The following is a 22,919-nucleotide window of genomic DNA, read 5'->3' on the forward strand; positions in this document are numbered from 1 at the left end:
ACACTACGAAATTAGGTCGAATTTATAGAAGCCGGTTTTATAGAAATCTGTTGTATACAGACGATTGTGTGTGTCCCCACATAAAATGCTCTAAGTGCTCTAGTCGGCGGACTGTGTCCACAGTACCGAAGCTAGCGTCGACGTCTGGAGCATTGCACTATGGGTAGCTATCCCACAGTTACCGCAGTCTCCGCCGCCCATTGGAATTCTGGGGTGAGATCCCAATGCCTGAATGATGCAAAACACTGTCGCGGGGGGTTCTGGGTACATGTCGTCAGGCCCCTCCCCCTCCGTCAGAGCACCGGCAGACAATAGATTCGCGCCTTTTTACCTGGGTTACCTGTGCAGACAACATACCATGGCAAGCATGGAGCCCGCTCAGATCAGCTCACCGTCACCATATGTCATCTGGGTGCCGACAGACATGGTACTGCATTGCTACACAGCAGCAGCAGCAGCAGCAGCTAACTGCCTTTTGGCGGTAGATGGTGCAGCATGACTGGTAGCCGTGGGGCTGGCAGCCGTAGGGCTGCATTGCACCAGCCCCTTGCCTTTTGGTAGAAGATGGTATATTACGATTGGTATCTGTCGCCATCGTACTGCAGAGGCTGTCAATCATGGGCACCTGGGCAGACATACAACTGTCTCAATGATGATGGCTATCAGTCGTAGTATGCTATTTTCTGCCAATCGCCCAGTATTTTCTGCTAAGCACCCAGAAGAGGCCGAGGGCAATCTGGGTGCTGGCAGACGTGGGGCTGCATTACTACACAGCAGCAGCCCCTTGCCTTTTGGTAGAAGATGGTATATTACGACTGGTATCCGTCGTCGTCGTACTGCAGTGGCTATCAGTCATGCTGCACCGTCGGCTGCCAGCTTAAGATGTAAAAAATAGATTTGTTCTGTATTCATTTGCTTCCTCTCCCTTCGTGAAATCAGCGGCCTGCTAAACCCAGGGTTTTGAGTTTAATCTTTGGGGGGGGGGGGACCATTCTGAGTGACAGTTGTTTGTGTTTCTCCCTGATGCACAGCCACCTTCCTTGATTTTAATTCCCTGTACCTGTACGCCATGTCGTCACTCGGCCCTCCCTCCCTCCTTCCCCTGGTCCGTCAGATACTAGTTTCGCGCCTTTTTCAGACCAGGCGCCATAGCTAGCACTGGGATCATGGAGCCCGCTCAGATCACCGCGGCAATTATGAGCACTATGAACACCACGCGCATTGTCCTGGAGTATACGCAGAGCCAGGACATGCCAAAGCGAAACCCGGACCAGCCGAGGAGGCGATTGCAGCGCGGCGACGAGAGTGATGAGGAAATTGACATGGGCATAGACCTCTCACAAGGCACAGGCCCCAGCAATGTGGAAATCATGGTGTTACTGAGGCAGGATCATGCCGTGGAACGCCGATTCTGGGCATGGGAAACAAGCACAGACTGGTGGGACCGCATCGTGCTGCAGGTGTGGGACGATTCCCAGTGGCTGCGAAACTTTCGCATGCGTAAGGGCACTTTCATGGAACTTTGTGACTTGCTTTCCCTTGCCCTGAAGCGCCAGAATACCAGGATGAGAGCAGCCCTCACAGCTGAGAAGCAAGTGGCAATAGCCCTGTGGAAGCTTGCAACGCCAGATAGCTACCGGTCAGTCGGGAATCAATTTGGAGTGGACAAATCTACTGTGGGGGCTGCTGTGATCCAAGTTGCCAGGGCAATGAAAGACCCTTTGATATCAAGGGTAGTGACTCTGGGAAACGTGCAGGCCATAGTGGATGGCTTTGCTGCAATGGGACTCCCAAACTGTGGTGGGGCCATAGACGGAACCCATATCCCTATCTTGGCACCGGAGCACCAAGCCAACGAGTACATAAACCGCAAGGGGTACTTTTCAATGCTGCTGCAAGCCCTGGTGGATCACAAGGGACGTTTCACCAACATCAACGTGGGATGGCCAGGAAAGGTACATGATGCTCACGTCTTCAGGCACTCTGCTCTGTTTCGAAAGCTGGAGGAAGGGACTTTCTTCCCGGACCAGAAAGTAACCACTGGGGATGTTGAAATGCCTATTGTGATCCTTGGGGACCCAGCCTACCCCTTAATGCCATGGCTCATGAAGCCTGGCAGCCTGGACAGGAGTCAGGACCTGTTCAACTACAGGCTGAGCAAGTGCCAAATGGTGGTGGAATGTGCATTTAGACATTTAAAAGCGCGCTGGCGCAGCTTACTGACTCGCTCAGACCTCAGCGAAAAGAATATCCCCATTGTTATTGCTGCTTGCTGTGCGCTCCACAATACCTGTGAGAGTAAGGGGGAGACATTTATGGCAGGGTGGGAGGTTGAGGCAAATCGCCTGGCAGCTGATTACGCGCAGCCAGACACCAGGGCGGTTAGAGGAGCACAGCAGGGCGTGGTGCGCATCAGAGAAGCTTTGAAAACGAGTTTTGTGACTGGCCAGGCTATGGTGTGAAACTTCTGTTTGTTTCTCTTTGATGATCCCTCCACCCCCACAACCCGGTTCACTCTACTTCCCTGTAAACCAACCACCCCACCCTCCCCTCCCCACTTTGAGCACCACTTGCAGAGGCAATAAAGTCATTGTTATTTCACATTCATGCATTCTTTATTAATTCATCACAGAACTAGGGGGATAATTGCCAAGGTAGCCCAGGATGGGTGGGGGAGGAGGGAAGGAAAAGGACACACTGCATTTTAAAACTTTAACTCTTATTGAAGGCCAGCCTTCTGATGTTCTGGCAATCATCTGGGGTGGAGTGACTGGGTGGCCGGAGGCCCCCCCACCGTGTTCTTGGGCGTCTGGGTGAGGAAGCTATGGAACTTGGGGAGGAGGGCTGTTGGTTATACAGTGGCTGTAGCGGCGGTCTCTGCTCCTGCTGCCTTTCCTGCAGCTCAACCATATGCTGGAGCATATCAGTTTGATGCTCCAGCAGCCGGAGCATTGACTCTTGCCTTCTGTCTGTAAGCTGACGGCACCTATCATCTTCAGCCCGCAACTTGCTCTGCTCATCCCGCGATTCAGCCCACCACCTCTCCTCTCGTTCATATTGTGCTTTTCTGTAGTCCGACACGGATTGCCTCCACACATTCTGCTGTGCTCTATCAGCGTGGGAGGACATCTGCAGCTCCGTGAACATATCGTCCCGCGTCCTCCATTTTCTCTTTCTAATGTTCACTAGCTGCTGTGAAGGAGAAACATTTGCAGCTGGTGGAGGAGAAGGGAGAGGTGGTTAAAAAAGACATTTTAGAGAACAATGGGTACACTCTTTCACGTTAGATTTTGCTGTTCAAATTACGCAGCACATGTGCTTTCGTTACAAGGTCGCATTTTTCCTTTTATAGTGAGGGCCTGCCGGTTTCGTGTGAGAGATCACTCACGCAGTGCCAGGCAACAGATTTCGGCTTGCAGGCAGCCATGGTAAGCCACAGTCTTTGGGCGTTTTTAACCTTCTTAACATGTGGGAATGGTTTCAAACAGCAGCACCCTCATTTCCCATATCAAGCATGAATTGGGTTGGCCATTTAAAATGGGTTTGGAATGTAAAAGGAGGGGCTGCAGTTTCCGGGTTAACATGCAGCACAAACCCAACTAACCCCCCTCCCCTCCCACACCCAATTCTCTGGGATGATCACTTCACCCCTCCCCCCACCGCGTGACTAACAGCGGGGAACATTTCAGTTCAGCAGAGCAGGAACGGACACCTCTGAATGTCCCCTTAATAAAATCGCCCCATTTCAACCAGGTGACCGTGAATGATATCACTCTCCTCAGAATAACAAAGAGCGATAAGGAATGGATGTTGTCTGCATGCCAGCAAACACTGGGACCATACGCTACAATGCTTTGTTATGCAATGATTCCAGACTACGTGCTACTGACCTGGCGTGGTAAAGTGTCCTACCATGGCGGACGGGATAAGGCAGCCCTCCCCAGAAACCTTTTGCAAAGGCTTTGGGAGTACTTGAAGGAGAGCTTTCTGGAGATGTCCCTGGAGGATTTCCGCTCCATCCCCATACACGTTAACAGACTTTTCCAGTAGCTGTACTGGCCGCGATTGCCAGGGCAAATTAATCATTAAACACACTTGCTTTTAAACCATGTGTAATATTTACAAAGGTACACTCACCAGAGGTCCCCTGTGTGCCCTCAGGGTCTTGGGTGAGTTCAGGGATTACTGGTTCCAGGTCCAGGGTGACAAACATATCCTGGCTGTTGGGGAAACCGGTTTCTCCGCTTCCTTGCTGCTGTTAGCTATCTTCCTCGTACCCCGAACCCTCTTCCCTGTGTGTTTCTCCAGTGAAGGAGTCATAGCACACGGTTGGGGTAGTGGTGGCTGCACCCCCTAGAATGGCATGCAGATCCGCGTAGAAGCGGCAAGTTTGCGGCTCTGCCCCGGACCTTCCGTTTGCTTCTCTGGCTTTGTGGGAGGCTTGCCGTAGCTCCTTAATTTTCACGCGGCACTGCTGTGCGTCCCTGTTATGGCCTCTGTCCTTCATGGCCTTGGAGACCTTTTCTAATATTTTGCCATTTCGTTTACTGCTATGGAGTTCAGCTAGCACTGATTCATCTCCCCATATGGCGAGCAGATCCCGTACCTCCAGTTCGGTCCATGATGGAGCTCTTTTGCGATCTTGGGACTCCATCACGGTTACCTGTGCTGATGAGCTCTGCGTGGTCACCTGTACTCTCCACGCTGGGCAAACAGGAAATGAAATTCAAACATTCACGGGGCTTTTCCTGTCTACCTGGTCAGTGCATCTCAGTTGAGAGTGCTGTCCAGAGCGGTCACAATGAAGCACTGTGGGATAGCTCCCGGAGGCCAATAACGTTGAATTCCATCCACACTACCCCAATTCCAATCTGCTAAGGCCGATTTTATCGCTAATCCCCTCGTCGGAGGTGGAGTAAAGAACTGGTTTAAAGGGCCCTTTAAGTCGAAAGAAAGGGTTTCGTCGTGTGAACATGTCCAGGCTTAATTCGATTTAACGCTGCTAAAGTCGACCTAAACTCTTAGTGTAGACCAGTCCTGGGGTCTTAAGAAGCCACCTTGATCTGGCCCACCAGGAAACAAGAGCCCTCATTGCCCTGTAATCCAGGGCAACCGCTATAACCAGATCTCTTCTCTCTCCCACCAAATCTGTGGCAAAACGGTACATAGCCACCTCAGATGGCTGAGTCTTCCACATATGAACCAATTTAGAGGCATGAAAGCTTTCATTCCCACCCCCACCAATACTTCCAAACTGATAATCTTCAATGGCTCAATCCATGGTGCAAAATCTAGTGATCTGATCACAATGTAGTGCAGAGCATGAGTTCTGGTCAAAGCTGTGCATCTCATATGGACAACATGCACAAAAAGGTCTGCATACCTTGCATCAAGCAAAATCACTTTACCTATAGAATGTTTCTAAAAAGACTAACGGATAAGCACTTAAACTATGTAAATTAAAGGATAAAATGATTACCCCATAATGAACATATTTCTCTCCAAAAAACTGTTTCATGACGTGTTTTCCGAAGTCTACTATGTTTTGCAGGTGGCGTAAGATTTCCTCTGGTGCCTGAAAAAGAAAGAATAGTACATGGTCATAAGTACTTTGTGAATGTATGCAGTAATAATAGTAATATACAGCACTTGAAATATCCACCTGTCTTGGAAAATTTCCAAAAATTGGGGGCAAGTGCCATCAACTTCTGGAGATCCCAAAGCTATCACTGAAATTCAAGTAAGTTTCTAGCCCTTACGGTTGCAAACAGAAGTTTCCGAACATGGAGCAGGTGTAAATCCATGCAGCAATGCCTTAAGTCTGCAGACAAACTGCACAAGTGCCTGTGCCGCTGCTCATAGCTTTGGTTAAAAACTGCATACTGACACACACAGTACTATGATCAATTTCACTGCTCCTATCTGAAACCTTATAGGTAGCAGTAAAACTTTCAAGAATCAGATCAATTTCCCTCTACTTATGTTTAGGAAATTTCTGAGCAAACGCAGTAAAGGCAGATAATGAGAGGATTGAAAAAAAGGAGACAGGGAAAGAGTAGATTAGCCAAGACCACTCTCTATTGTCACTGCCAGCCTTGCAGCAGCCAGGAGGATCTATGTGGGTTAAACAGGGAGATTATATTCCTTCCTACCTGCAGACAGAGGGGTTGAGAGTGAGAGCAGCCTTTAATTTTACCTGACTTTTACCTAGTTGTTGCCCTAGACAATGTATCCTCTTGTCATCGTTTAGTCTTCTGTGGGTTTTAAACCCTATGTATAAGAGGATGGGCGTAAACTGATGAGGAACTGAGTGGCTGTGAGTAAGGACGGGGGAGAAAAGGGGATTTTTACACTGACGTGGAAGAGGGAGGAGTGAAAAATCTGAGGGACAACAGCAAATAGAAGGTAGAGAACACATGGTAAGGAACATAAGAGAAAAGGATAAAAGGGACTATACATCAGAGAGAGAAGAAAACAGATACAGAAATGTATCAAATCTGAAACATATTAACAACGTTATGATTAGATTTATTACATAAACAGTGCACATCTGTGTATTTTTTTTTTTTTTTAACTGAAGGGTGCATGACTGTTAGGGCTGTAGCGATACAGGTATTTTTCAATTAGGTCTGGTAAACTTAGTTATCAGGCCAATAAGTGGGGTAAGTTATTTAACTGATTAATCAGATACTATAGCTGGTGCATTTCTTTAATGCAATGTGAAGTGTGAATTAACATTTCATCTATAATATGTTTAATTTTATAATCTCAAAACTGTCTCAGGATCCTAATTTTGGGAGAGCTTTCAGAACTTCTGAAGCAAAAACTAGAAGGCTTTTACCTGTGTACAGTTCTACAGAGGACACAAACTTTACAATTGAATGCTGCTTACTTAGTTAGTTTAGTTTTTCCACAACGAAACTTCTTAACCAATAAATAACTTATATGGACTACACAAATATGAGGCCTCATCTACACTGCCTTTTGCCAACAACACAAATACACTACAAAGCTGCTTTTGGCAGCAAAATAAAACCGCCTCGACAAGAGGCACAGAGCTTTTCGCAGCAAAGTTAAAGCATCAGTGTAGACACTGTCATTTGTTATGTCGCCATAATTGGCCTCCCCCAGTGTCCCACAATCCCCACTGCGACCACTCTGCTCACTGTTTTGAACTCAGCTGCCCTTCACCTAGCTAGGCAGGCATGTACCTCTCCCCTTTCAAAACTCCTGGAAGCTTTGACATTCCTCAGCATGGAGAGCTCACAGCTGCTCCCGGTATCCGTGGAGGCTGTGGGAGAACCCTAAGGGAATCACAGAACCATTAATGTGGAAACCTGCTCTCCCCAGCACTAGGAACACAGCAGCAGGCAGAGTGGGCTGCTGCTGCGGGGGGGGGGGGGGGGGGGGGGGGGGGGGAGAGGAGGGGAGGGAGACTGCTGTGCTGTAGCAGAGTTGGAGGCTGATGTGGACAGTGGAGAGTACAGTGTTCCCTCTAATTTTTCCCACCCATCTGCATGCAGAATGAATTTTGCACATAACAAAATTAATGTGGTGGAGGTAGGGCTGAGGGTTTGGAGTGCAGGAGGGAGCTCAGGGCTGGGGGTGTGGGCTCTGGGGTGGAGCCAGGGATGAGGGACTCAGGGCTGAGGCAGAGGGTTAGGATGCAGGGGGTGAGTGCTCCAGCTGGGGGTGCGGGCTCTGGGGTGGGGCTGGGAATAAGGGATCTGGGGTGCAAGAGGGTGCTCTGGGGCTACAGTGGGGAGAGAACTCTCCCCAGCACTCTCTCCCAGCAGCAGCACCTGGGCTGGCGGGGAAAGGTGCCTCTCCCTGCCGCAGGAGCTCTGGGGCTGCAGAATAGGCGCCCCTCCCCCGGCCCCAGCAGGATAGGCGTCTCTCTGAGGCTGGGCCCGATCTGGCCGCAGCAGGTCTGGGCTGCAGGCTGAGTTGGGGACAGGGGAAGGGGCACCCCTCCTCCGGCCATGGCAGATCCCCGCCCAGACGGGTTCCCTGTGCATCTGTGCAGCGCTAAATAGGCTGCTGCACAGCTTACAGGGAACTGGGGGGAGGGGGGGAGAGAAGAGAGAGAAGATGACCCCTTTCCTTGCCTCAGAATTGGTTGCTCAGGCTGCTGTCTGAACTTTGAGAGACAGCATACCGACACACGCTCCCCCAACACACTGTTTCTGTCTCCCCCACACATACACAGTGCCTGTCACACACACTTCCCCACCCACTTGCCCATAGAACAATAGGCTTGAGAAACCTGCATCATGTGACACTGTACCTGCCCCAAGAGGCATTGCAAACCCTTCCCAAAACACCCTGTGGCCAGTGGCACAGTGGGGTAGCTACCCACAGCGTACTGCTCTGTGTCAATTCTAGAGCTGCTAATGTGGATGTGCTCCGCCGACACAAGGAGCATAACGTGGACATCAACAGAGGTTTAATTAAGGTGCTTTAATTAAAGCGGCATAACTTTCATCGACAAAACTGTAGTGTAGACACTGCCTGAGTTTACTTATCTGTAGTAGCTCAGTCTGATTTCCAGTAACCAAAAAGGATTACCAATATGAAAAAAGATGATATAATAGACTATTACATAACCAGTAGGAAGAGAAAGATGCAGAAGTGTTCAGGTGACATTTTTGTCATTCTAGAAAAATTAAGATTTGTCTTATTTAATTAACTCAAGTATCATTACCCCTAACATTTTCTTTTTTCCAACTGTGAGGCTGGCTCTCCCTTAGGTTCTTTTGTGGAGGCTCAAGTGAGCCTGGGGAAAGTTTAAGGAAAGAAATATTCTCTGTTTTGCCTGAAAATGTACTAAAACCAGAAGCCAATATTGAATATTCAGTACTAAACAATGACCTCTCAATAGATAATTGATTTCTTGTTTCTTGACTCATGAACAAACAACAACCACCAAAGTTTGTCAGCAGGCAACAAATCTCAGCAGGATACCTCCCCACCTATGTGGGAATACCCTTTGTTACAGCACCCTCTTTTTAAAATATTTTGCATTAGGAGAGGCCACATTTCTGTGCTTAGAGGTTTATGACAGATGATACCTACAAAGCAATCCTCCATTGCAGACAAATGACCTAGAAGGCCTTTTCTGTCTCTTAACTTTTATGGCTGTCAAATTACTGGGCTTCTAAAATCATGGTTTTTCAGCTGGGTACACAGTTTTGGTCTTCAAGTTGATAAAAAACTCCTCCAGGGTCAAACATTAAGTCTTCAGTTCTGTTCCAAGAAAAACTAGTCATTTCTAAATATGAATAGGATGTCATAACATTAAAATTATATAATATTCTATTTAAAATACAAAAAGGATTTTCAAACCACAGTCTGACAATCACTGTTCCTGCCAGCCAAAATATGGAATGCTGAAACCAGCTAAAATCAGCTCCACTTCAGAACTCAATTCCATAACATGCTACAGCAGTGTTTGCACAGATGATGCACACAATCACTCCTGCTGCCATAGTATTCACTGAAATACCAAAGCACATTTCAGATATCTGGTACATACTCTGTTCATCAGTATGCAATTTACTAGTAACAATTATGAAAAGGAGGGGAAGAGAACAAGCCTATAAGCCGATGGGACAGCTCTGAATTGAAGTTTTGCAGATGCCCCTGTTACCTGTCAGCTCTGTGTATCCAGCCTATCTGACTCACGAAAGATTCCCCACCCCACCCCACCCCCCGCCTCTGCTTGAACCAAAACCGATCAGAAGAAAGACTTATAAAAAGCAATGAAAAGGCAGTGGGAGATGCACCTAAACCCCTCCCGACAAGGGTGACAGGATTAAGGCAACTCCCCTAGCCTCATCTGCATCAAAGATGGGACAGGGAGGCATCTCCTTTAGCATACAGAATGGAAGACAGATTCCAAGGCAAGAACCACACTGAACTCTGGGACCAGAGAAGCAGGGAAGCACTGCAGGATGGGGGGATCTCTGCTCCAGATGTTAACTACTGAGCTGGGTGTATGCAGGCATGATCAGACCAATTCTAGTAATAAATCCTTTACTGGTGTCCAAAATACTGAAGCTGCCTAACTGCATTGTGAGCTCCCTGGAAAGAACACCGCCTACAGCCAGGAATAAGCAGTTCTATTGTCTAGCCCAGTTGTCCCCAATGTGGTGCCCGCGGGTGCCATGGCGCCTGTCGGGGCATTTACATGCGCCCGCCTAGTGCCCAGCTGGGGAAAGAAGCCACGGCCCCGTGCCCACCGGGGACAGAGAACTCTGGGACTGCAGGCGCCGGTGTTCTCAGTCCCAGGCAGGCGCGATGCCGTGGCTTAAGCCGGAGAGAACTGGGGGGGGGGGGGGGAGGGGGACGGGCGTGCGGCGGGGAAGGGGTGGGGGGAGAGAGCCCAGGGCTGGGGTGGGGGGCAGCTAAAACCCTTTTTTGCTTGGGGCGGTAAAAAACCTGGAGCCAGCCCTGCCCCGGCAGGCGCAGGGCCTGCCTAGTGCCCAGCAGGGGAGAGAAGCCGGGGCCCCACACCTGCTGGGGACAGAGTACTCCGGGACTGTGGGCACCGATGTTCTTTGTCCTCGCGGCTTCTCTCCGGCTTCTCTCTTCTCTCTGGACTCATAGTATTTAAAGGGTGCCTTCTGAAAACCGGTCACCGGCCCTCCACGAGGCCCAGGCACGGAAGACGTCAAAGTACACCCCGCTGGCCGAGACCCTGAGAGCCCAGGGCTACAAGGTCCAGATACACGCCCTGATCGTGGGAGCCCTGGGCTCCTGGGACCCCCACAACGAGCCAGTTCTGAGAGTGTGCGGAGTTGGTCAACGCTACGCCCGGCTCATGAGACAGCTCATGGTGTCCGACACCATCAGGTGGTCCAGAGACATTTATACGGAACACATCACAGGACACCGTCAATACCACACTGAGTAACCAAGACTGCCGACCAGGGAAACAACCCACTTCCTTCCCTGACAGACCAAGGGTACCCCACCCATGTACTTATCTGCTACACCGATACTGACTTGGACTCCTTATTCATTCCATGGGTGGCGTACCTGAGCCCACTTATCCACTGACAATTTAAAAACTCTTGCACCCCAATTTGGGTCTATGCAGGTTATGCGATATGTATGTATCTTTACATCCTTGCAAACTATACCTGTAACGCCCCCCCATAACCCAAGCCTGACCCCAGATGTACAGTACCTTGCCTCTTAACTCGTGTATATTTCATTTTAAACATTCACTTTAATGTTTTTTGTATTATTTAATGTACAGATACAAAATAAGCCTTGAAAAATTGTTGGCGCCCACCACGCTCTTCTGAAAACATGAATGTGTTACTAGCCACAAAAAGGTTGGGGACTACTGGTCTAGCCTGAACAAAACAACTTTGGTATACTCCCTTGAGCCATCATTTTACCCATAAACAAATCTAGTATTCTCCCTTGAACCATTGTTGTTTCCCTACAAAATCCCCTACCCAGGCTCAAGTAAGGGTTCTGGATCCAAAATCTGCATCAGTTCCATTGGAACTTCATCTTCTCCTGACTGATCGTGCTGGGGGCTCTGCTTGTCTCCAGCACTCCGGACCCTCAGCTACCACCACCCAGCTGGGACCCCTGATCGATTCAAGTTTCACGGAGTTGTGAGAAACCCAACTCTCTCTCTCTTTTTTTTCTACTCTAGGTATAGCTTTGTAACCCTAACTTGTGTGATCAGATATAGTTTTCTAAACCTGACTTTTATAATCAAATTTAAGCTAGATTTAATATTTAATTGTTTTGTTATTACCAGGCAATAAATAACCTTTATGGTTAAGATGATTGCTTCCTTCCCTCTCTCTCTTTTGTGTTTTTGGCTTCCTCATTTGCTCTGCAGCAACGCTCCTCTTACCTAAGCTAAAGGTCCCTGTAGCACCCAAAAATCTTGTGGGGTTTGCTCATCAAGTGAGTTACTACCAGTACAATGGTAACGTGAAAGTGTGGCTCGACCCAGCCTGTTGAGTCCAGAGTCATATAAGGGGTCAGCTTGGGAGTGCTGATTGACCTGGTTCGCTCAGACGAGTGTGTGAGTGTGTGTGAGAGAGAGAGAGAGAGTGAGTTTCTGGGGTGGGAGGAATGCAGCCCTGGGGGACCTAGGTCCTGCATGATAGCTCCACTGGGAGAGAACCTGCAGAAGGAAGAAGTAGAACTCCGTATGAAAATGCAAGTGACACAAGCAGCACATTGACAGAATTACAGAACCCTGTGGGGTTTGTTCATCAAGTGGGTTACTACCAGTACAATTGAAACATGAAACTGCGGCTCGACCCAGCCTGCTGAGTACAGGGGCATAGGAGGGTGGCAGCGTGAAAGTGCGGCTCAAAGAGTAACCTTAGTAAATAAGTGTACCCCAAAGTAATGGGCAAAACTGGTAACACCCTTCAAAAAAACTGAAGCCTGTGATGATTACTCAGACTAGGTCCTCAGGAGTAACTGCTACGATAGAATGACATCCAGGTCATGATTATGAACTGGGACATTAAAACTTGACAATATACATGGATATTATTGTGATGGAAGCTATACAAGAGCCTGGATAATAAAGACAGAATACTAGAACTCCATTCCCCTTTGCTTTCGCTACATAGAAAAACAGTATTTGTAGAAGTGTTATTCACTGTATGAAATGTAAATATATACATCTAGGAACAAAGGATGTAGGCCATATTTAGAGGATGAGGTACTCTATCCTGGAAAGCAGTGACTGAAAAAAACCTCAGGGGTCATAGTGGATAATCCACTAAACATGGGTTCCCAGTGTGATGCTGTGACCAAAAGAACTAATCACTATGTGATCTTTGGATGTTGTGGAATATGTTAAGTAATGTGTTCAGTTAGTATTATTTTATGTACAGGATTTGTAGGGGAAGTAAACTGTGGGTGGACATGATAATGTAACGTCTGAAGACTTTGTTAAAGGCCTTGTGGCTGGTAAGACGGTCCAAATTCCAGTAGTTGGGGGAGGACCATTGGAAGGCAGAGTTGAGATTTGCTGGCTAGTGGTGGGCTATGCTGGGACCTGGCTGCAGATGCCAGGAACGGACTGTCAAGGCACCAGATATTAATTCACTGGGGACTATAAATGCCACCTTCCCAGGGCCTAGACTATAGATGAACAGTAACTTAGTTAATTTGTGGGTTTACTTGTAATTAATGGAATTTGCTAATCAAGTCTGGAGTGAAGCTTTGATGACTGGGTATTCCTGCAGTGGCCTTAGAAGAGCACCTACCATCGTTTTAGTGAGTACTCTGATCCCGAGGGCAGGGAATAAAGGAGCAGTGAGGGATGACATACAGGTAAAATTTCCAAGGGCAAAGCATGGTGATGACAACAGTTACCCGAGCCTGGAGAGTGTAAGAAGCCCAAGGTTATAACAGATGAATATAGAGGGGAATCTTGAGTGAGGAGGTTATATTACCTCTGGATTTGGCACTAGTGCAGGGGTGGGCAAACTTTTTGGCCTGAGGGCCATATTGGCTTTCAGAAATTGTATGAAGGGCCAGTTAGGGGAGGGGTGTGAGCCCCCCCCCCCATTTTCCCCCCTGCTTCTCGCCCCAACGGCCCCCCTGGGACTCCTGTTCCATCCAACCCACCCTGTTCCCTGACAGCCCCCCAGGGACCCCTGCCCCATCCACCACTACCCCACTCCCTGTTCCCTGACAGCCCCCCAGGGACCCCTGCCCCTGACTGCCCCTCCATACCCCATCCAACCTCCCCCTTCCTGACTGGCCACCTGGGACCCCTGTCCCCATTCAACCCCCCTGCTCCCCACCCTCTGAGTGCCCTGCCCCCATCCACCCCCCCTCCAAACTCCCCTGCCCTCTATCCAAACACACACACATGCCTGCTCTTTGCCCCCTTACCGCACTGCCTGGAGCACCAGTGGCTGGCGGCGCTACAGCCAAGCTGCACAGCACAGAGCACGGGGTCAGGCCGGGCTCTGCAGCTGCGCTGCCCCAGGAGCTCGCAGCCCACCGCCCAGAGCATTGCGCCGGCAGCAGGGCGCGCTGAGGCTGTGGGGGAGGGAGAACACGAGGGAAGGGGCCGGAGGCTAGCCTCCTGGGGCAGGAGCTCAGGGGCCGGGCAGGAGGGGCCCGGACGCCGTAGTTTGCCCACCTCTGCACTAGTGTGATCAGAACTGGACACAGTATTCCAGTAGTGATGTCCACAATACAAGAGGAATGTTGATAAATTGAGAAGGGTTTAGATAAGAACCACAAGAATGACTGATGAACTGGAAAACATGCCTTATAGTGATGGAGCTCCTTGAGTCTGTTTAGTTTAACAAAGAGAAAGTTAAGGAGTGACTTGATCACAGTCTGTAAGTACCTACATTGGAATCCAAAGTTTGATAGTAGGCTCTTCAACCTACCAGAGTTAGAACAAGACCCAATGCCTGGAAGACAAACTCAGACGATAAATAAAGCGCAAATTTTCAACAGGGAGAGTAATTAACCATTGAAACAACTTGCCAAGAATTATGGTGGATTCTCCATTACTGGAGTTTTAAAATTAAGATTTGGATTTTTTTTCTGAAAGATATTCTCTAGTTCATCCACAGCTATTGGACAAACAGGAATTAATCCCGGGAAGTCCTATGGCCTGTGTTATACAAGAAATTAGACTATATGAACACAATCGTTCCCACCCCTACTCACAGGCCTTGTAATCTATGAATCGATGAACTTGCACAGTCATTTAAAAGTAATGGTGATCAAGTTGTTTCCTAGTCTTTTGTGATTTTCCACGCTGTCACCTTGACTCATAGTAACCTGAAGTCATAGAATACTAAGGGAGTGGTGTTACTATTTCAAAAAAACTCCAAGCTAATATGCAAGTTTTTCAACAAGGGGCAGTGGAGTAAATTTTACTTTTAACTGATGGTTGTTAGGATTGCTGAACTGGACATCATAGAACTGGAAATTGAAGTTACAAACATGCCAAACTATAAACAACTCCAACAGATTCTATGTGAGGGGTTTACTCTCAAACTACAGAGAGTAGGTTTCAACTTACATTTTACTAAGCTTGACAACATCTCAAGCACATTCAGATGCATGAAGAATTTTTGCAATGGGTTTGAGTCAATGAACTACCCATGACAAAGTTATTTCCGATGTCCACTAGTTTAAGAATTAATCATTCTCCTAACTTTATGAAAAAACCTTCCCTTACAAAAACAGATATGGAGAAGGATATAATGCAATTCATTTAGTATAAGCAGTAGTCTTAAATAAGAGTGAGATGAGTTAAGAAGTAGGACTGTTCGGGGTGTGCAGAGGAGAAGGGGTGAGGTAAAAGCAGTGAATGGTCTCCATGTGAATTTTAAAGCAGCAAATAAACTTTCTGCCAACACTGCTCGTTTGAATATAAAGAACCAATGAAAGGAAGCTGCTGACAAGAGTATTGTCTGACTAACCAAAAACAAACAATGGAAAAAGGGTAGAAAATGAAAGACAAAGTTAGTTTTCCATTTAAGTAATTAGTAGGACAACATCAGCAATTTTAAGAGGAGACGTTTTATGTTTTTTCTTTAAATGTAATATTTGTAAGGTTGAGTGCTGAATGCCTCAAACAGGAGGGTCACTCAAAATAAAGATTAAAAACATGAGCTTCTTCTTGGCTATTTGGCCAGTCTTCACATAATCCAATAGGGTTTTTTTGTTGGTTTGTTTTAATATCTGCATATTACCATCAGCTGCAGGGCTATTTGTATTATGCAAATTACCCCCTTATTGATTAGAAACAAAGCAGTGTACTGAGTATTGTGTGATAGATTGGGACAGCATTCTTCTTCTATGCTTAGCCAGACAGTCGGCCATAGCGATCGTTTGCAATTTGGTACATTCCTGTTCAACCGCGAAAGCTTGACAGCCTGAAAGTCCAACATCAGAACAGACTTGATGAACCAGTGTAATAGGGAATCTGCCTCTGGGCCGCCTCCATCCCTCGGTTGGTGGGATTTTATCCCGAACATTACAAGCCACCCGGAGAATGGCGTTCGCTGGAACGTCTTGCAGCATCCTTGCAACATGTCCAAAAAGTGTAAGGTGCCGCCTGCGGACAGTGGCCCCAGTAGTCTGTAAACCCAAACAACCATAAACATCCACATTACAGATGAAGTCATTCCACTTTATGTCCAATATACAACGTTGACGTTTTGTGTGGAAAACCTTCAGTTTTGTCCAGTATGCGTGGCATGGTGTCCATGTTTCACACCCGTACAACAGTATGGGAAGGGTACAGCTCGAATAAATCCTGAACTTGGTTGTCATACTGAGATGATGTTGATTCCATATCCATTGTAAATGGCCCGTGGCAGACGTTGCAATGCCAATCTGATAGAGAACCTCCATGTGAGAATTGGAGAAGCTGGTAAGTATGGAACCCAGATAGCAAAAGCTGGAAACTGATTCAACGGTGGTTGTTGTTCAAAGTGATTGGAGTCACAGGTGGACCTCAGTCCTAGATTTTGCAGTTTTGTCTTTGATCATGAAACATGGAGACCATTCTTCGCTAACTCCCCCTCCATATGCTGGAGTGCCTCATGAAACCTGTCAGGGCTCTGTACTAAAAGAACAATGTCATCAGCGTAGTCAAGGGCTGTGAGTGAGAGATCACTGATCTCAATGCCTATGGACTTGACGGAATGCTACATTATGAAATCCATTGCCCGACCAAAAAAAAAAGTGCAGGGGCCAAAACGCAACCCTGCCTAACACCAGATCCTGATTTAAAAGGCACTGACATCTGGTTCCCCCAACAAACACGGGCAGTGGTTCCATTATGCAGCTCTCTAATCAAGTCCAGCAGAGGGGTAAGGACACCTATGCCCTTTAAGACCTTTCATAACGCGACACGGTCTATTGTATCAAATGCAGCCTTAAGATCAACATACACTACATGCAGGGGCTTCCTGAACTCACGATGCATCTCCGACAACAAGCAAAGGGCCAACATGGTGTCTAATGTGGACCTGTTCCTCGTAGAGCCTGACTGTTGGGGACACTTTCCATGTAGCAAAGGCTCCAGGTGTGCCAGCAAAACATGCACAAACACCTTCCCTGGAACGGAAAGCAAGGTGATCTGCCTGTAGCTCTTACATTCACTGCACAGTCCCTTGCCCTTGTAGAATGAGATCACAATACCGTCCTTCCAGGCAGTAGGCAGGGTTCCAGTTCTGGCCATCTTTTGTCTGGGATGGTGAAGTGATTCTGCTACAGGATCAATAGCACATTTTAGCAGCTCTGAGGGGATGCCATCAGCAGTGGCTGCGCGTCCATTTTACAGTTTAGAGATGGCATACTTCACTTCATTCAATGTTGGTGCACCAGTATAAATGTCTGGATCCAGAACCATCTCAACCCCCAAGAGATTGAGACGCCATCCTAGAAGTGCTTAAGACAAGCACCATGGTAAACCAAAAAGAAGAGGACTGTCACTAGGTAGCTCCGTTGAGACTGCAAGACCTGATGTTTTTCTCTGAATAATGCAGACAGCATATAACCACAACATAATGGCTGAAAAGTATACCAAGGTCAACTAAACTATCCCATTATACTTCTCCAAGGAGCGGGGAAGGAACAAACTAGCCTCTTTGAATCAGGGAAGTGAAATAAATTTTACCTTTTAAAGTATTCTGTATCTAAAAATCAGATGAAACAACTGCAAACATATTGATAATCAAGTGGAATTTAGTGAAGGGTACTTGTATGAAAAACAGAGCAGGAAAATCAGTTTAACTTTTGATGGCTTAGATACAAGACAGTAATGTACAAAATTGATCCTACAACAAAAGATGTAGGTCATTTATAAGACCAATGGGGACAAAGACTTAACTCTGTCCAGTAATTAGAAACAGAACATTTATTCACAGGGCCACAAGTGAACATGATGTGCAGCTTCATGCTCACTTCAGTCATTAGAAAATTCTGAAAGTCGAATTTTTGCACAACTTTCCACTACATTCTATAGAAAAAATAGCTTTTGGAGTTTCCAGTATTAAGCAGGCCAGATCCCAATCACTGTAGCAGATAATTTTGCTCTGTTTCTTTTAACATAAGAGTATATTGTTTTCAGAGCTAGCCAAATATCAGAGGTTATCGAGCTACTAGATACATATAATAGTGACGTATGTCAGTGTCAGTTGTTGCCTATTATTTATTATATCATTAGCATGGCACATCTTAAGTAGGGCCTCTGATACTTAGGAAGCAATATAGTTAAGGAATGTGGAAAACTGGTAAACTTCTGATGTATTTTTATGAAAGAATATGCATGACTCAGTTTCCCCTCTCACCTTGTATTGTTACTTGCCAAGGATTCATGGGGTTGACTTCTTTATCTTCAGCACATGTGACAGATGTGAGACATCAGAAGCATGGAAACTTTCAAAGACTATTATATTGAGATGTGCCAGTCGCTATGGGTACATAAGATAATCATAGATTTTTGTATCAAGGCATGTTTTTGTTCCTGGCTCGCTATGTGTTTCCCCTGTGGAATCTGGAATCACTTGGAGGTAACTAATGCAAATCCAGATAGGTGAACAATTCTGTACACATACTACCCGCTGGGGGAAACTGCATATACTGATTTTAACTGGGCTCAGGAGGACCAGTAAACAAATAACTAGAAACTGTATAAAGGGTCAGCCTGAGCTGACTCAGAGTGACTAACTCTGGAACAAGGAACAGAGACCTACACCTCTACCACAATATAACGCTGTCCTTGGGAGCCAAAAAAATCTTACCGCATTATAGGTGAAACCGCGTTAGATTGAACTTGCTTTGATCCACCGGAGTGCGCAGCCCCCCCCCCCCCCAAGGAGCGCAGCTTTACCAGGTTCTATCCGAATCCGTGTTATATCGGGTCACGTTATATCGGTGTAGAGGTGTACCAGTATCCCATGCAGATGCTGGGTAATACCTGGTACGCTTAGCATGCAGGTCACAGTTCAGGACAACTGCACATGTAATTCCCCCTCTACTGTCCACCAAAGGCACCTATTTTAGGTTCCTCAGGACTCATCTCTCTTGGGCAGAGATCTGCATCTGTCTCTCTCCAGACCAGGGATTTTCCCAGGATACACAGTTCCCTGTCTGCATTGTGATAGTCTCCTCAAGCCACACTGCCTAAACAGTCCAAGCAGCTGTGCTTTGCTTTCTCTGCAAAAAGCCATGAACAGCTGTAACTGCCAGCAGCTACAAGTTATATCACAGTGCTTTGTAAGCAAGGACATTTATTCTTAAGCCACTCCCCAACTCCAACAAGGGGTTTTTCTGTGGTTACAAGTTCGTAACAGCTTTAGCCCAGAACACCCCCAATAATGGGTTAGTCTTTCCTTTATACAGCTTGGGCCTTTGATCATGAGACCCTAAGAGCAAGTAACCACCAGACTATGGTTCTCTCCTCAGGGCATTCTTTCAAAAGGCTGGGTTTTTGCATAACCAGAGGTGGGGAATTTGTCCCTAGAGATTCCCAGAGCATCTGTCCCAAAAGTCCATTCTTGTCTGGTACATTGTTCAATACAGTCCTCTGAAGTTCATAACACTTCCCGGGATTCACATCCCATCTCCCCCGTAGAGAGATTACATACAATCCCAGCCCACAATAATGCATAACCTTTACATTTAATACAATGGACTTCAAAGATACTTAAACTTAATTCAATAAGGTTTTTTCCCCACCAAGGATATTGCAGGATACTGCCATGTGTCACAGCATGTACACCATTTATTATTTTATGTTTCCTCTGTAATGCTTTTGTACTAAATAAATATATTTTGCTTTGTGAAGGCTGACTGACTACTGGTAAACACAGCCATAGCCCCGCAGAGAGCGCAGAACTGCAGGCACTAGACTCAAGTCACCCCTGCTGTGATAATCACAATGAATTGCAAGAAAATTGCAACCTAAATCCCCAGCCTGGTGGGAGAGGGACATGAGTTCCTGCCTTGAAGAGGTGAGAGCTAGAGGCCTGAGACCTGAATAAGGGTGCCCTCAAGGAGGCCAAGAAGGGGTCAGAGGTACAGTTATCCCAGAATTGTGACAAAGAGATCCATCCACTGTCTGCAGTACATAAAGCGTACATTTAGGATTTGGTTTGTTTTTTAAAGCAATTCATTTAAAAAAAATTCTGTTGCTTACATGTTTATCTATTGCTAAAGCTTATTCTTTAGCTCAGCTCTTTTGCTGCTGTGTAAACAGAGCTCAACTGCATTTGCTGGAACCAGGCCAGATGAATAACAAAATTATTGTACTTGTACAAAACTCAAAGTAATTATGATTTCAAGTGAGGAGTGAACAGCAAGAGTGGCTGAACTAAATAATAAAGATTCTGAATTTATGAATTGGAAGGAAGGTGAAGAAAACTGACAAACAGCACTGTCTACAAAGGAAGTTTTTTGACAATTTTTTTCATAAGATGTCAGCAGGCCTTTAGTGATGATAGGGAAAAAACCCAAGGCCTAACATAATATCTAGTGTAATCTTGCAAGGGGCATTCTCTTTGCAGAATCAAAATATTTCTAACCTTGAGAACAAAGTGTCTGAGATATTTGAGCAATAGCCACCAATGACTCAAGAAGCATTAATGAGAGAAGAATTCTGAAGTAAGGAATAGGAACAGAACTGCTGATCAAGAAAGGCAATTACAATTATTTTATGCTGTGGTAGCATCCAGAGGCCCTAGTCATGTTTGGTACCCCAATGTGAAAGAGGCTGTATATAAACACATAAAAAGGACTCAGGGCTGGTCTTCACTACCCACCTGGATCAGCGGGTAGAAATCGATCTCTCAGGGATCAAATTATCGCGTCTCGTCGGGACGCAACAAATCGATCCCCGAATCGACGTGTGTACTCACCAGCGCAGGTAGGAGTCAGTGCCGTCGACGGGGGAGCCGCGGCGGTTGATTTGCCGCCATCCTCACAGTGGGGTAAGTCGGCTCGTATGCGTAGCTGAATTTGTGTATCTTAAATCGATCCTCCCCCCCCGCAGTGTAGACCTAGCCTCAGTCCTTGGCTTGAAAAGCTTATAATCCATCTTCTCATTAGTTTCCTTAAGTGAGAGCAGACTTAGTGCTTGTTTACAAGAACACTTAGGTCATGACTAGCCGGGAAGTAAATGTACCCCACACTAGCCCACTGCACAGTAAGTATCTGTGTGGACCTTGCTGCCACTAGGGTGACCAGATGACAGAGGTCAAATATCGGGACGCGGGGGTGGGACGGAGCAAAAAAAAAAAAAAAAAAAAAAAAAGAAGCGGGCAGCAGAACAAAAAACAAAAAAAAGTGCCAGAGCACAGGAAAAACTGAGAACCTACCGGCAGCTCCACACCCCGCCCCCCACCAGCTTGCCTCTGCTCCATCTCCACCTCCCCCCTCGGGGACGGAGGGGGGCAGCACGCAGAGCCCCACCCCCACCCCCCGCCAGAGGGACCTGCCAGGGGGCCAGGTGAGTCCCAGGCAGTGCTAGCCTTACCTGGAGCGGCTCCCAGGGAGCATCCAGCAGGCAGGTCCCGTCCCTCTGGCTCCTAAGGTTGCTCGGGTTGGGGGGGAAAGGGGGGGGGGCTCGCTGCCGGCGCCTACAAGCCCCCCCTCCCCTGCAGCACACAGTGGAGACCTCCTCGCCGTCTCTGTGTGTGCCTGGGGAGTGGGGCTGCAGCACTCTGCAGGCTCCTGCCCGCCGGCGGGCTGGCTGGCAGGCGCTGGGAGTTTAGCTGAGCTGCCTCAGGGCCCAGGAAGAAGAGGTGATCAGCGCCGGCAGTGCCGGCTTGTGTCCTCCACCAGACGGTCCCCTGATATCGGGACAAAGTGCGTCCTGACAAATGTAAGGTCGAAAATCGGGACGTCTGGTCACCCTAGCTGCCACACACTAAAAATCCTATACTGAGCATTTATCTACCCTGTTTCAAAGCATGGTAGATCAAAGCCCACTAAAAAGTATTAATGTGCAGCAGTAGGGTCCACATGTATACAGTTCATGGCAGGATAGTGCCAGATAACTAAGTGTTCCTGTAGAAAAGCCCTAAAAGAATGAGCTCTTGCAGATACTGTAAGGCATGTCAGATTAATATTTGGTTTTACAGCTGATGTAGTGGGTTACCACTAAATTGTTCAACTCTAGGCCAGGGTAGAAGCTATCTATAATGGACTGATAGCACCACCCCACTTCCTTAGGGCTTTATAAAGTATCATATACTGAAAAAACCCTTAACAGTTCCTTGTCAGAATGTCTACTATTGAATCTGTACTGCCAAAAGAAGCACCAAATTAACAAATCAGCACAATGCTTTTCCCAGTGGGCTCCAAAACTTTATTGCATAGGCCTTAGAACGGACTCCATTATAAAAGTGGGTATTAATATGGGATAGAAGTGGAGAGTTTCTTAACACAATGGGTGAACAGTATCAAGTCAGAAGAGTGTGTTGTGTCTTACCTTATTGCGGTTTGGGGAAAACTTCAGAAAACGCAGCACCACACAACGCTAAAGAAGGGAGAGAGTGGGGTGGGGGAAATTGTTACATTAGCACCAAAAACAGTATGCTAGTTTATGCAGTTTAATTTCTAAAAACAAAATTATTAAAAAATTCATTTAAACATGAAAGAAAGGCAAGGTAGGAGATCTTGTGGTTAAAGCACTGAATCAAGATTCAGGTTGAGTACTACTCCCAGCTTTGACAGATTTCCTCTTGTTCTGTGTTCTTGGAAATGGCACTCACTCTGTGCTTCCACTCACCATCTGTAAATTAAGGATAATACTTCCATACCTCACAGGACTGTTCTGATAAATTGCTCAGATATTATGGCATTGACCACCACAGAAAAAAAAAATGAAATTGAAAGTATTTTCTCCATGAATTTTGGCTCCACATGACCTAGCATGG

At 46.9% G+C, this 22,919-nt stretch overlaps 2 protein-coding genes across 2 annotated transcripts in view; both read right to left on the reverse strand.

Annotated features, from left to right (window-relative positions):
- IPPK (inositol-pentakisphosphate 2-kinase) overlaps positions 1-22,919 on the reverse strand; it is a 102,678-nt gene that overhangs the window by 34,741 nt on the left and 45,018 nt on the right. The window contains exons 2-3 of the mRNA XM_054033769.1: positions 22,472-22,519; positions 5,480-5,575 (exon numbers count right to left, since the gene is read on the reverse strand). Of these exons, the coding sequence (XP_053889744.1) occupies positions 5,480-5,575; positions 22,472-22,519 (144 nt within the window). The remainder of the gene's footprint in view (positions 1-5,479; positions 5,576-22,471; positions 22,520-22,919) is intronic.
- LOC128840154 (PAX-interacting protein 1-like) lies at positions 2,647-4,733 on the reverse strand. Its single transcript, XM_054033778.1, has 2 exons — positions 4,138-4,733; positions 2,647-3,215 (listed from the first exon to the last, which is right to left on the reverse strand). The coding sequence occupies exons 1-2, from the start codon at positions 4,211-4,213 to the stop codon at positions 2,713-2,715; spliced, it is 579 nt and encodes a 192-aa protein (XP_053889753.1). The 5' UTR covers positions 4,214-4,733; the 3' UTR covers positions 2,647-2,712.

Source organism: Malaclemys terrapin, chromosome 7 (genome assembly GCF_027887155.1).
Source record: "Malaclemys terrapin pileata isolate rMalTer1 chromosome 7, rMalTer1.hap1, whole genome shotgun sequence".
NCBI lineage: Eukaryota > Metazoa > Chordata > Testudines > Emydidae > Malaclemys > Malaclemys terrapin.